This window comes from Cnephaeus nilssonii (assembly GCF_951640355.1).
Source record: "Cnephaeus nilssonii genome assembly, chromosome: 17".
Lineage (NCBI taxonomy): Eukaryota > Metazoa > Chordata > Mammalia > Chiroptera > Vespertilionidae > Cnephaeus > Cnephaeus nilssonii.
In genome coordinates this window covers 3,029,552-3,042,828 of record NC_137088.1, presented here as the reverse complement: position 1 = coordinate 3,042,828, position 13,277 = coordinate 3,029,552, and the positions used below count along the sequence as shown (strand labels likewise).

The 13,277-nt window shown below is 59.1% G+C and overlaps 1 protein-coding gene across 2 annotated transcripts in view; it reads left to right on the top strand.

Moving 5' to 3' along the window:
* Positions 1-12,472: 12,472 nt before the first annotated feature.
* Positions 12,473-13,277, top strand: part of POC1A (POC1 centriolar protein A) — a 35,562-nt gene continuing 34,757 nt past the window's right edge. For both annotated transcript variants that reach the window (XM_079795761.1, XM_079795760.1), the window contains exon 1: positions 12,473-12,790. Coding sequence is in view for 1 of the 2 variants with exons in the window: in XM_079795760.1 (XP_079651886.1) it covers positions 12,773-12,790 (18 nt within the window). In the remaining variant the exon portion in view is untranslated. The remainder of the gene's footprint in view (positions 12,791-13,277) is intronic.

Genomic DNA, 13,277 nt, shown 5'->3' with positions numbered 1-13,277 from the left:
GGTGCAAGGCCTGCATTTCTTTCCGGTCCTGGAGGCATTGAAAGGCCTGCCCAGCACCCCTTCTGCCCAGACGTGGGGGAGCCGGGACAGAGGAGGGAGAGGCGGGGAGAATGGGGGGGGGGGGGGGAGTGAGCAAGGCTCAGGGAGCAATCAGGAGAAAGCCAGCAGGGTGACACGGCAGTGGGCAGTGTGGCCGCCGTAACAGCTCCGTTCAGATGTTTGGCCTGGCGCTGGGATTATACACACGACCTCAGCTCTCGCGCAGCAGCGGGCCAGGATAACGACCAGCCCCACACATGGGACAAAGGTGCAGAACGGTTACGTGACTTGCCCAAGGTCCCACAGCCGGCGCGTGGAGAGCACGGCCGGCCTGCTGACCAGCCTTCTAGTCCAGTGCCCCACCCCAGGGAGGTGAGGAAGCCGGGAGAGGGGAGGCTGGGCTGCAGCCAGGGGTTCAGGTCTCCGTGGAATCGGGGATGGGTCCAGTGTGGGTAGGCAGAATCTTCTAAAAAAAAAAGAATCCTCTAAAAAAAAAAAAAAGTAATTCCGTAATAAAAACCACTGCCTTATTGGATGCGGTTTCTCTTTTTTTAATACGTATTTTACTGATTTCAGAGAGGAAGGGAGAGGGAGAGAGGTAGAAACATCAATGATGAGAGAGAATCATGGATCAGCTGCCTCCTGCACGTCCCCTACTGGGGATCAAGCCTGCAACCCGGGCACGTGCCCTGACCAGGAATTGAACCGTGACCTCCTAGTTCATAGGTGGACACTCACCACTGAACCACACCGGCCGGGCCTGAATGTGGTTCTTATCTCTCACTGCCCCGAGGAAGCTCCCGAGGTTCTCCAAGTGGAGGCGGCTGGTGTGGGTGTGTGATTAACATCTACCACCAGCCAAGGAGATTTTCCTTGAGGATGTGGTGGGCGACGTGCATTCAGCTGAAGGCCTTGAGCCAAACCGCCTCCAGGTAAGGACTCCCCCGACCGAGGTTCCAGTCCCCCAGCCCTACAGCCTCCACAATCACGTGAGCCCAGTCCTAAAATAACCCGAAAAATCGGATCTGGCCCCGCCGGCGTGGCTCAGGGGTTGAGCATTGGCCTATGAACCAGGAGGTCACAGTTCAATTCCCGGTCAGGGCACATGCCCGGGCTGGATCCCCAGTGGGGACTTGCAGGAGGCAGCCGATCCACGATTCTCTCTCATCATTGATGCTTCTATCTCTCTCTCCCTTCCTCTCTGAAATCATTAAAAACATATATTTTTTTAAAAAATAGGTTCTGTTTATCCGCAGAACCCTGGCTGATGTGCTTCTACGATCGAGGTGGGAAGTGGGCGTGGGGACCCTGCGACCCGGCTCTGGGCTGGGCGGGACCAGCACCTGGAACCCAGGCCGCTGGTGTTAGGATTCGGGTGGATGCGGGAACTGGGGCTCGGAAGTGACTGTCCGCTTCGGCACCCGAGCAGCCGCCTGCCCTCCTCTCTCAGTGTCTCCTTGCCCGGCCACCCACCCCTCGCCCTTGCCCAGGCCCTCGGGCCCAGGCAGCCAAGGGGCCACGGGCTCTCCCTCTCTCCAGGGTTCCCTTTGGGCCTAAAGCCCTGGAGCCGGGGTGGGGGAGGTGAGGCCAGAACCACGCTGGGGCCCCGCTGGGACCGAGTTAGCAGTTTCTTGTGCAACACTCGAGGGCTTGTGACACGCCAACGTTCCCAGCCCCGGGGCCAAGCGGCCTTGAGAGCCCTTGTGACTGAAATCAGCCGGGGCTGATGGCTAAATAGCCACCCCACCTGGGGAGCGTTCTCCACCCCTCCCCCACCCGCCCCGCACACCCAGCAGGCTGACCCCTGCAGGGCCAGAGGCCAGGGCAGCGGGTGGCCTGGGGGCCCCTGGGCTGAGGGGCAGCCACAGGGGCCTGGCCTTCTTCCCATTTTTTCAGGAAAGCCTTCCATCCCGATTTTTATGTGCGCACTTTGCATTCTCACTGTGTGTGTTTTTAATAAGAAAAACGTATTTGAATAGATAATATTTGTGTATGGTAAAAACGCAAATAGCATGTATGGCAGGGAAGCAAAAGGTCCCCGGTCCGTGTGGCTCAGCTGGTTGGGCGTCGTCTGTGCACCAAAAGGTGGCTGGTTCGATTCCCAGTCAGGGCACATGCCCAGGTTGTGGGCTCGATCCCCAGTCGGGGGCATGCAGGAGGCAGCGGATCGATCGATGTTATGCTCTCACCTCCATGTTCCTCTCCTCTCTCCCTCTCCCTTCCTGTCTCTCCAAAAATAAATAAAGCACCCTATATAATAAAACCCTAATATGCAAATTGACCGAACGGCAGAACCACCGGTCGCTATGACACACACTGACCACCAGGGGGCATACACTCAATGCAGGAGCTGCCCCCTGGTGGTCAGTGCGCTCCCACAGGGGGAGCGCCAGAAGCCAGGCTAATGGTTGGCGAGCGCAGTGGCGGTGGCGGGAGCCTCTCCTGCCTCCGCTGCAGGTGAGCAGTAAGGAGCGAGGGGTCCCGGACTGTGAGAGCCCCGGACTGTGAGAGCCCCGAACCGTGAGAGGGATGTCTGACTTCTGGCTTAGGCCCAATCTCCTCGGGAATCGGGCCTAAGCCAGCAGTCAGACATCCCCTGAGGGGTCCTGGGCTGCAAGAGGGCACAGGCTGGGCTGAGGTGCACAAATTTTGTGCACCAGGCTTCTAGTTCTTTAAATAAAATAAAGAAGTTCCTCTCATCTGGGTCTTTCCCAAGCTGGCAGTTCTCCAGGGCCCTTCCAGAAAGATCTCCCTCATTCACTCAGGGACGGGGAGCTGAAGCCCTCCAAGCCCTCGCGGGAGCCGCAGAGGCTGGTGTAGCTGGTGGGGGACCCTGAGGGCAGCACAGGCAGCTGGGCCAGCGGAGGAGCCCTGGAGCCAGCCCAGAGAGGGACCCTGTTCTGCGGGTTTGGGATTGGGGGACAGATCTGGAGCCTTGAGGCTCAGCCCCAGCCGAGGCAGACCCCGGGCTTCAGGCAGGGTGACTGCCAGACCCAGTCATGGGGGCCTGGGGGCGGGGGGGGGGGCGGACAGCCACGACATTTACCCAACCTCCCCAACTTCTGGCTCCCTGCAGCGGCTGGTTGTGACACCAGCTCAGAGCTTCCCTTCAGCTAACGGCCGCCGTCCCCCCAGCCCCGGGTTCCTCTTTTCTGAGCCACCCACGTCGGGGTCCGTTGGGACTTTGCCTTCATGGCTCTGACCTGGGGGGCTGGTGGGGGTCAGCGGTGCTGCTGGCTCACGGAGGTGCTCTGAGCGTTTGAGGAAGGAAGGGGCGAGGGAACAAATGCGCAGGTGCGAGCGCCCGTGAACGAAAGCGCGCAGTGGGCGACTGCACGCAGGCTCCCTGCACCCTGAATGCAGGCGGGGGGCGGGAGAGTGGGGGGCGGTGCTCAGGCCCCGCGGTGAGGCCGACTGTGGGCAGGTTATCAGCAACGAGGCAGGCGTGGAAAGGGGGAAGCAGATGGCTGGTCAGCACACAGCCCACAGATGGGCAGGAACCCGAGCGAGGCCACTCACCAGGCGCCCGGCTGCTGGGGCACCTGTGGGAGCCTGCCCCAGGGCGGGCGGCGAGTGCCCACAGCCCGGGCACCCCGCCACCGCACCGCCTCCGTGTTCCAGCTCTCGTGGGCCCGCCCCGCGGCCTGCACAGCCTCCTCCACGCCTCCCTCTGTGCTCACGCTGGGGCTGCCGTCTGATCCCGGGCCTGGCCTGTGGACCGGGTACGTGTCAGCACCCCACGGAGGCTCCGTGCAGCTGCGCTGGGGTGGGGGCTTCGGGACAGACCACAGGGCATGTGGCACGTCCTCCCCCCCAGATCCCTCCTCCCCCCTGTCCTCCTGCCTCCGGTGGGCAGCCCATGGGAAGATGGCATTGATGTACTCTGTCTGGGTAACAGCATGCGGAACATTGTCCCAGCCTGCCGTGCCTTACGGACAGAAAGCCTCACAGACAGAAAGATGTGACTCCAAAAAAAAAAAGAAAAAGAAAGAAAGAAAGATGTGACTCCCAGGGTTAGGAGTTCCTTGGGCCGAGTTTCTGCCCACCGTCACGGGGGCACACGCCGGGTGTTCCTCATCCACGCCTGGTCCCAGTCCCAAAGGTGCCAGAGCCACTAACACCTCCTCGTGCACAGCGCATGCCCAGCAGCACTCACCCTCACAGCCACCGGCAGCTGCGAAGTCACAGCATTGCGGGGGGACAAGGACAAGGTCATGCACGGTGTCACACCCACGTGCAGGGTCACGGGATGGTGGACGCTGCATCGCCCCTCATCCTTACTGCCAACCCCCAACCAAGTGTTCACCAGCTTCCTGGGATGGGGCCTCACAATCCCTCCCTCCGCCCCCCCCCGCCAAGTCCCTGACGAGGCCGGGGCCGTCCTGAGCCCTGACGGTCCCGCCCTCAGCCTCCTGTTCTGCGGCCATCCTGCTCCAGGTGCCCGCTGACACTACCCACTGGCCAGTGCGAGCCCAGAGAGTGCCCTGGGCATTCCAGTCAAGCTGTGTGACTGTAACAGTCCCTTCTTCTCTCGGGGCCTCAGTTTCCCCCCCTGTTTAATGGGGGCGCAGACCTGCGGCTCCCAGTGTTGTTTCTGGCACTTACGATGGGGAGAGCGACACTCCTCTCTGGCACTTCCTGGGCCCCGGGCTCCTGGGCGCAGGGCCATCTGGCCCCCGAGTCTCTGCTCCACGTTCTGGCTGCATGCCGCTTGCTGATGAATGGGCCCTCAGCAAGGTTTCCTGGGAGCCAAGCCCAGCCCAGCTCTGCTTGAGGCCCCCCAGCGGCCCTGAGCCGGGCCTGATGCCTGGCTGGCGGCAGGGCCAGAGAGGGGCTGTCCAGCTTGGAGACCAGGCCGGCAGGACTGACCGCCAGGGACCCCACCCATGCCTCCAAGCAACACATTGGCCAAAGAGCCTTCCGGAGAGACTGCCAGTAACTGGCCGGAGGCCCCCTCAGGGGGCCCCTCCCTCTTCCCTTCTTGTTCCTGACCCCCCAGACTCCTGGGATCCCGGAGCAGTTCAGGAGCGAGTATGTCCCCCAGACCTCGGGAAAGGTCGATGGGTTTACACATCACCCCAGTCCAGCCAGGGGCGCCTGGAGCTTCGTGAGCCTCCGAGAGGGCAATGGAAGGCGGCGTCCTGCCAGGCGTACTTGGGGGTGGGGCAGGGCCGTGGTGGGGGAGAGGAAGCCAGCTGAAGTGTGATCCAGCGGCCTTTGTCGTGCAGGGATTAACAGGTGATCTCTGAAAATAAAGGCTCCGGTTTGGGCAAGGGGAGCGGGTTATATAATCAGCTGGCAAGCAAAGGTGAGCCTGTGTCTGGCTGGCAAGTGTGGCAGAGCCTTTCACTGCCCTGCGATTCCAGGGCCTTTAGGGGTGCCGGCATGAGGGGTACAGGGGGAGGGGAGGGCCAAGGACATGAGCTCATTTCCCACACACACCCCCAGCCCCCTCCTCCCTGCCCCAGGGGGTGGGAGCACTGGAGCCACGCTGCTGGAGGGGGGCCCGCGATCCCCGAGAGCTCTGAGCCCCACCCCGGGTTCCAGGCTCAGCAGGGCCCCGCGAACCTGCGTTTCTCCAAGTTCTCAGGGTGCTGTCCGGACCACACACAGCAAACCGTTATCTTATCGCCAGCAGCAAGAGGGATTCCCCCTCCCTTCCTCCCTCCCTCCCTTCTTTTCTTCCTTCCTTCCTTCCTTCCTTCCTTCCTTCCTTCCTTCCTTCCTTCCTTCTTGATTTCAGAGAGGAAGGGAGAAGGAACAAGAGATAGAAACCTCAATAATGAGAGAGAATCATGGATCGGTGGCCTCCTGCACGCCCCCTACTAGAGATTGAGCCCACAACCCGGGCCTGTGCCCTGATGGGGAATCAAACTGTGACCTCCTGGTCCGTAGGTCAATGCTCAACCCCTGAGCCACGCCAGCTGGGGCTGGGGCTGGGGCTGGGCCAGGGGGGTTTTAAAGCAAACCTGCCTGGCCTTCCTCCTCTGATCAAAGCCCCCCCCTCCTCCCCCCCCCCCCACCCCCCGCCGCCAGGCTCCCTCTTCGCTGGGGAGGAGCCACGGGAGTCTGCAAGGCCCACCCACTCAGAGGACCCCGAACACCGGTACTCTGTCCCTCACCCCCTCCCAGCAGATCGCCACCTCGGCCCTTGCGGTTGCTGTCCCTCTACCCTGGGATGCCCCTGCCCAGGTCTTGTGGGCAAGCCCGCCCTCCTAAACCCTCCCTTCTCTTCCCAGCCCACCCTGCCAGCCTGCTCTTCCCCGAGGCCCTGCGTCCAGACCTCTGAGGCCAGGGCCACGCCATCTTGTCCGCAGTGCTTGGCAAAGGTGGGAGAGGGAGGTTTAGGGGAGCCCTTACATGAACGGAGCCTGGAGCCGCCCAGGGGCCTCCAGCGGGCCTGGAGTTTGGGCCTCCCAACCAGCCAGGCCTGAGCAGCTGGGGACCCTCACACGGGGGCACGGAGTGGGGGTCTCTAGCCGGGTCTGGTGCCTGGGTGGGGTGGGGAGGGGAGGTGCCCAGGCTGGGGCAGCGGGCAGAGCCCTGTGAGCAGCGGGGCTCTGGCCCTGGCTCCCTGAGGCTTATCAGTGCCGACCTGTACCTGTCCTGGGAGCACTCGATGTCTCTGACGCAAACCCAGAGGTCGTGGCGGTGCAGGTGAGCTCGGCTCAGCCAGCTGCCCGCGTGACCCCGATGAGCTCAGAGGGTGTCTGGTGGCAGGGCCTGGCCTAGGGGTGACCCCACTGGGCAACTCGGGGAAGGAGGGTCAGCCCAGGCGTGTCTGACTGTCGGGGGCGCAGGAGTTATGGGGCGGGTGGGAGAGTGGCAGACCCTCTCCAACCTCCTCCTCTGGGAGGTGGGGGTGGCTGGCCGGCATCTGTACTGGGGTCATCGGGCCTGATTCTGGGTCCTGCTTCCCCCCATGATGCTGTGATGGCTGTACCCCTCCCCCGCCCCCATCATGCCAAGGCTGTGGGTTTGAGTAGCCTTGGGGGTGAGGACGATCGGCGAAAGTCCATGACGTCAGTGGCGACCTTGCTCAGGATTCCCAAGGAATTTTCTGACGCGCACAGCTTTGACGTTGGGATCCTCCTGCCCGGGCGCTGCCGGGGGGCCCTGGGCCTTGCTCTGACCGCTCTGCCTGGCAGGTGGGCGGGCTGCAGGCTGAGCCCCTGGGTCACCTGTCCCAGGTGTAACTCCTTGAGCGGGGTTTGGCTTCCTGTGAACTCAGATCTACACACGTGTGCACATGTATGTGGGTACCTGCAGGAAAAGTCCGCCACCCTGAGCTCCACAACCTCCCCCCTCCTGCCCTTCTTCTTTTTTTAAATATGTTTTTATTGATTCCAGAGAGGAAGGGAGAGGCAGAGAGAGAGAGAAACATCAATGACGAGAGAGAATTACTGATGGGCTGCCTCCTGCATGCCCCCCACTGGGGATGGAGCCCACAACCCCGGCATACGCCCTTAACTGGAATCAAATCAGGGGCCCTTCAGTCTGCAATCCGACGCTTTATCCACTGAGCAAAACCGGCTAGGGCCATATACACACGGCCTTTCTGATGTTGAGGTGTGTCCCCGCTATCTCCACCTTGCTGAGAGTTTTGGTCCTAAACAGATGCTGGATTTTGTCTGATGCTTTTTCCGCATCTACTGACAGGATCATGTGATTGTTAGCTTCCTGTTGTTTCTGTCACTCCCCGGACAAGCGGACCCGGTCCCAAAGCTCCATGTGGGAGGGGTCTCTATGGCTCCCCTCAGCCGCCCTGCCCTTCGAGCCTGGTCTTCATGGTGCTGTCTACCTTTGGCCTTCCCACCAAGCCTTCCTCCTGAGCCCACCTGCTTGGACCCTGCTCCCCAGACACGGCAGGTCAGCCCTGTCGCCGGGCCTTTGCCCGGGCTGCTCCCTGCATGGGACGGCCCTCTGCCTCTCTCCCTCAGCCGACACCTGTGCGCCCTGGGTGCCGAAGGTCAGACCGCCCTGCGCCCTCACAGCAGCTTTTCCCGTGACCTTAACCTCCCCCCTTCCCTCCAGCGGAGAGCAAGTCCTGCCCATCACAGACCCTGCTGCAACCTCTGGGCAGTCCTGTCATGATCCGCTCACTCACTTGGCAAATGTGTACGGTGCCCGCTCTGCCAGGCCCTGTCCTGGGTGCAGCCGTGTGCTCGCATCTGCTCCCCGGAGCGGGCATTCTCGGGGGAGAAGACAAGGAACCGACCAGCCCAGTGTGTCCGGTGGCCATCTGTCGCTGGTGGAAAGAAAGCAGGGGCAGGGGGAGGCGGTTGGCATTTTCAGGAGGGGGGTCGGGGACGGGGGCCCCGAGGAGGGGATGTTCGAACGCAGTCCCGCGGGAAGCGCTGGGTTGAGCTGAGTGGATGCTGGGACAATGGCCAGTGCAAGAGGCCTGAGAGGGGGGTGTGTGGGCACCTTTTGTCCAGAGGACAGTGAGGACACCGCGTGGCTGCGACAGAGAGTGCCGGGGGTGGTGGGAGCGGAGGCAGAGAGCGGGCCAGGCCTTCAGAGCAGAGGTGTGTGGTGTGGCCGAGGTCCAGCCAGGAGTCACATGGAGCAGGGGCAGCCCAGCACCAGCTCTGGCTGACGTCACAGCGCATGGAATTCCCCTTCCCCCGCCGGGGAGGGTTATTGTGATTGTTTTACATTTGAGGACACAGAGGCTGTGGGGTACTCCTGCTAGATCGCCCAGCCCAGAGGCAGGGTCTGGACTCCCCCTTACACCTGCCAGGGCCTGGCCCGCACCTGCGCTGCCCCCTGCAGGTGGTGCGGCCTGAGAGCGCGGCCGGGCTTTCCAAGTTCTAGCCCCTCTGCCCCACCCCCCTAGTCTTGGCCCTTGGGCAGGGGGCTCTAGGAGTGAGGACAGGGAAGGAGGCTCTCATGTTGGACACTGTCTGTGGGTTTTGCACCAGGACAGAGACCTCCCTGCCACCAGGGCGCTTGAAAAGAAGCTGTCTTCCAGGCCCCCCTCCCCATGGAGGCCCCTCCACATTGAGGTTTCTCCAACATGAAGCCCCCGCAACGTAGAGGCCTTACTCAGAAATGGAGTCCAGTCTGATGGAGGAGGCATGGGGTGGGGGTGGGGTGCTCAGGCAAAAAGTGGAGGCACCTCCTCAAAAAATTAAAAATGGAACTCCCATTTGACCTAGTGATCCCACTTCTTGGAATATACCCCAAGAAATCAGAAACACCCATCAGAAAGGATATGTGCACCCCTATGTTCATAGCAGCACAATTCACCATAGCAAAGATTTGGAAACAGCCTAAATGCCCATCAGCAGATGAGTGGATTAGAAAACTGTGGTACATCTACACAATGGAATACTATGCTGCTGTAAAAAGGAAGGAATTCTTACCATTTGCAACAGCATGGATGGACCCGGAGAGCATTATGCTAAGCGAAATAAGCCAGAGAAAGATAAATATCACATGATCTCACTCATTTGTGGAATATAATGAACAACATAAACCGATGAGCAAAAATAGAGCCAGAAGAAAAAAATACTTTAGAATATAAGTAATCCCGTTATTTGCAGATTTTTAATATTTCCTACAATTTTTGTGATATGATACTATGTTAGTACAGTTTTGGTAATATTTAAAATCTTTTTTCTTGAAATATTAATGTTTACTGCATGTAATATTATTATATTTAAAATAGTTTTTCTTGAAATATTAATGTTTATTGCATGTAAATTATATTTAAAATCATTTTTCTTGAAATATTAATGTTTATTGCATGTAAATTATATTTAAAATCATTTTTCTTGAAATATTAATGTTTATTGCATGTAAATGGCTAATTATTTTGTAAAAAAAAAAAGGGTGGAGGCACCGATCTTGGCTTATGCAGGTTGCGCCAGTGGCAGATCCCGGGTTGTCTGTGTGATGTCGGCAGAGTCAACCTCTGCATTTCTTGGAGAATAAATGAGCAAGAGAGGGTGGGGCGGCCCCTGCTCCTCCCCGATGATGAGCACGGACAGGAGAGAGTGGGACACGGAGAGACGGGGGAGGGGGAGGGAAATCTCCCAGTGCCTCTCCTTTGAGCAAGCCTGACGTTTGAAAAGCATCTTCCAGAAGGGTCTCCCCAAATTCAGTTTTGCAGATTACAAGCTCCTGGAGATGAGGGGTGCTCCATGGCTGGGACGTCATCCTTTGAGCAGTGTGGAACAACTTCAGGGTGTGAGTGATGCTAAACTTGTTTTAATGTCTTCGTGTCTCAGTAAAAGGAGCCTGAACATTTCTGGCATACAGGCCCCAATTCCATGCCGCATCACAGTGAAGGCTGGACACATGTGGCTGTTTCTTGTGTCTGGCCCTAGATCTTCCAGGTCCAAAGGAGACCTATTCCCCCCCAGTCCAGCTCCGTGCTCGCGCCAGTTTCTGAGCGTACTGAATCGGGCTCTGGCTTGCAGGCCCAGGAAACACCACCTTAAGCCTCAGGTGTGGTCAGAAACACAGGGCCTGGCTTTGTCCTAATCAGTGCTGGGATCTGCCAAGTCAGCCTGCCCAGGAAGTGATGGATCTGTGAACAAAGGGGCTACGTCATGAGCCTGACAAGCTATGGGGGGAGGAAGGGCGACACGGAAGCCCCGACAAGTTCAGTGCCGGAAAGGAACCCCACAGGATGGTCTGATCATCAATTCCCAACTGGGCAGGCCATGGCAGGCAGTCACATCCCAGGCCCATAGCTCCCTGAGCAAATGTCAATCTTGACCTTAAGTGAGCCCGTCCATTGTTTTTATGCATCTAGGATAATATGCCTTTGAAATGGAGTTATTTTCTTTTTTATTTTATTTTATTTATTGACTTTAGAGAAAGGGAGAGAAACATCAATTTGTTGTTGACTTCTTTATGCATTCGTTGGTTGCTTCTTTTTATATATATATTTATTGAATTTTAGAGAGAGGGGAAGAAAGAGAAGCATCCATGTGCAAGTGGAACATAGGTCAGCTGCCTCCTGCACGCCCCCTACAGGGGATTGAGCCCACAACCGGGGCATATGCCCTGGGGCAGTGGTTGGCAAACTCATTAGTCAACAGAGCCAAACATCAACAGTATAACGATTGAAATTTCTTTTGAGAGCTGGAAACCGACTTCTGTGCATGGGCCATGATGTTTCAATCGCACGTGGTATTTTGTGGAAGAGCCACACTCAAGGGGCCAAAGAGCCGCATGTGGCTCGAGAGCTGCAGTTTGCCGACCGCTACCCTGGGGCAATGGAACCAGCAACCTTTTGGTGCACAGGATGGCTCTCCAACCTACTGAGCTACCAGGCCAGGGCTTCAGAGTGATTTTCTTTTCCAGACCTCTGGAAGGCACAACTGCAGGTACCAGAGCGCAGGCCCACCCTCCCTGTCATCTCGTTGCCTGCACACCATCTCTTTTTACTGGGAAAGTGAATTAACTATCCTGTACCCACCCACGTAGAAGAAGTATGTGCTTCTCCATCTTCCTTTTTATCCAATCCTGGAGATTTTCCCACTTTGCTTTCTCCCGATTCTGTAATCTACCTCCGGTGGAGTTCATGTAGCGTCTCCTCTTTTGATTCTAATGTATAGAATAGCTGCAATACTGCCATTCTCCCAGCATTTTCTCAGTCCGCTGAGATTTTGCTCCCAGGCACGTCCTGGAACACTGTGGCTCAAATAAACTCATAAAAGTTTTCTATAGGCCGGGCATTGTTTATAGAGGTTTCCTGAATCTTTGGAAACATCCGGTCCAGGTCAGGCCCAGGTGGGGAAGATGCCGGGAGTGCGGTGCGGTAGAAAGGCCTGGCTTTCCCACAGCACGAAGTGGGCAGCAACGGCCTCTGGTGGCCAGGCCCCTGGACTGTCCCCTTCGCTTGTAAGCATGTGATTAATTTACAAAGGGCTTCGCAGGGCTGAGGAGTCTAGAGACGGCCAGGCGCACCACACTCCCTCCCGTTACAAATGGGGGAACCGAGGCCCACAGAGCGGGGGTATTTCCCCCCCCCCCCCCCCGAGGTCGCACACGAAGCACGGGGAGCACTGAGTATGGAACCTGGGTCTCTCCACTCCACGGATGAGATTCCAAGTGTCCGGTGTGTTTGTTAAATCGGCATTTGTTTTCAGCGCGTTCGGAGGAGCGAATCATTTAAGGAATTCCCGAAGGGCGAAGAGTTGGCTCTTAATCAGGAGCTGAGCGAAAACCAAGCCTACCGGGCGCTTTAAGAGGGTAAACAGACCAGAACTCACTTCCGGGACTCTTACTGCTTTCGCCGCCGCTGGTTAATCACGGGCTCTCAATCCCGCCCTCAAGGCATCTTGGGAAATGTAGTCCCAGTTCCCTCCAGACGTCAGGTGGCGGCCGTCTTGGAACTGCATTTCCCAGAAAGCTGTGCTCGCCGGCTCGATAACCGGGCTACGGGCGGGTGGGGCGAACGCCTCGGCCAGGGCTTTGGAAATTCCCAGGGAGGATGAAACGTCGGTGGCCAGAGGCCTTGGGCGGCGCCGTCCATAGGCCGCCTGGCCTGGCCAAGGTTGGAGCGGAGGCCGTGGAGCCGGCCCTACAGCTCTGTTTCCGGTAGGGGAGCAAATAGCCAAGGCGCCGCGTCTCCTTTAACCGCGGTGGGCGGGGCGAGGGGACGCGACCGGCGTTGCTATTGGCGGCGGTTGGGGGCGCGGAAACTGAACGCGCCGCAACGGCAGCGGCTGCCTCCTCGGGCTCCTGCGGCGCCTCGGGCGCCCCGGGCCCCGCCATGGCCGCGCCCTGTGCGGTAAGTGCTTGCTGGCGGCAGCCGCCGGGCCTTAGTCTCCGCGCACGGACCATGGGTACCTGGCCGGGGCACTGGCTGCGGGGGACGGGGGCCTCCGGGCCCCGAGCCCGTCTCCACGGCCCCGGTTTCCCGTCTGCAGGGCGCGCTGGGTCGGGGCGCCTCCTGCGTGCCAGGCCCTGTGCGGGCGGCCGGGCGAACGTTCCCGCGGAGGCCAGAGGGGTGGTTTCAAACTTGCAGGCCTCCCGGCTGGGTCGAGAGTCCGGGAGGCTGGGTGGTGGCCTGTGGGTCCCCGTAGGCACCTGGGGACTGACGTGAGCCGAGGACCCAGGCATGCGGACCCCTAATCTAGTGCTCTTCCCGCAAGACGCCCCCCCCCTTCGTTCCCAGTATATACAAACCACCTTTTTTTTGGGGGGGGGGGGTGAACCACAGAGTCCATGGGGTTGGGGGAGAGGGTGTTGGGAGATGTCAGGGGTCCCCGGGCCAG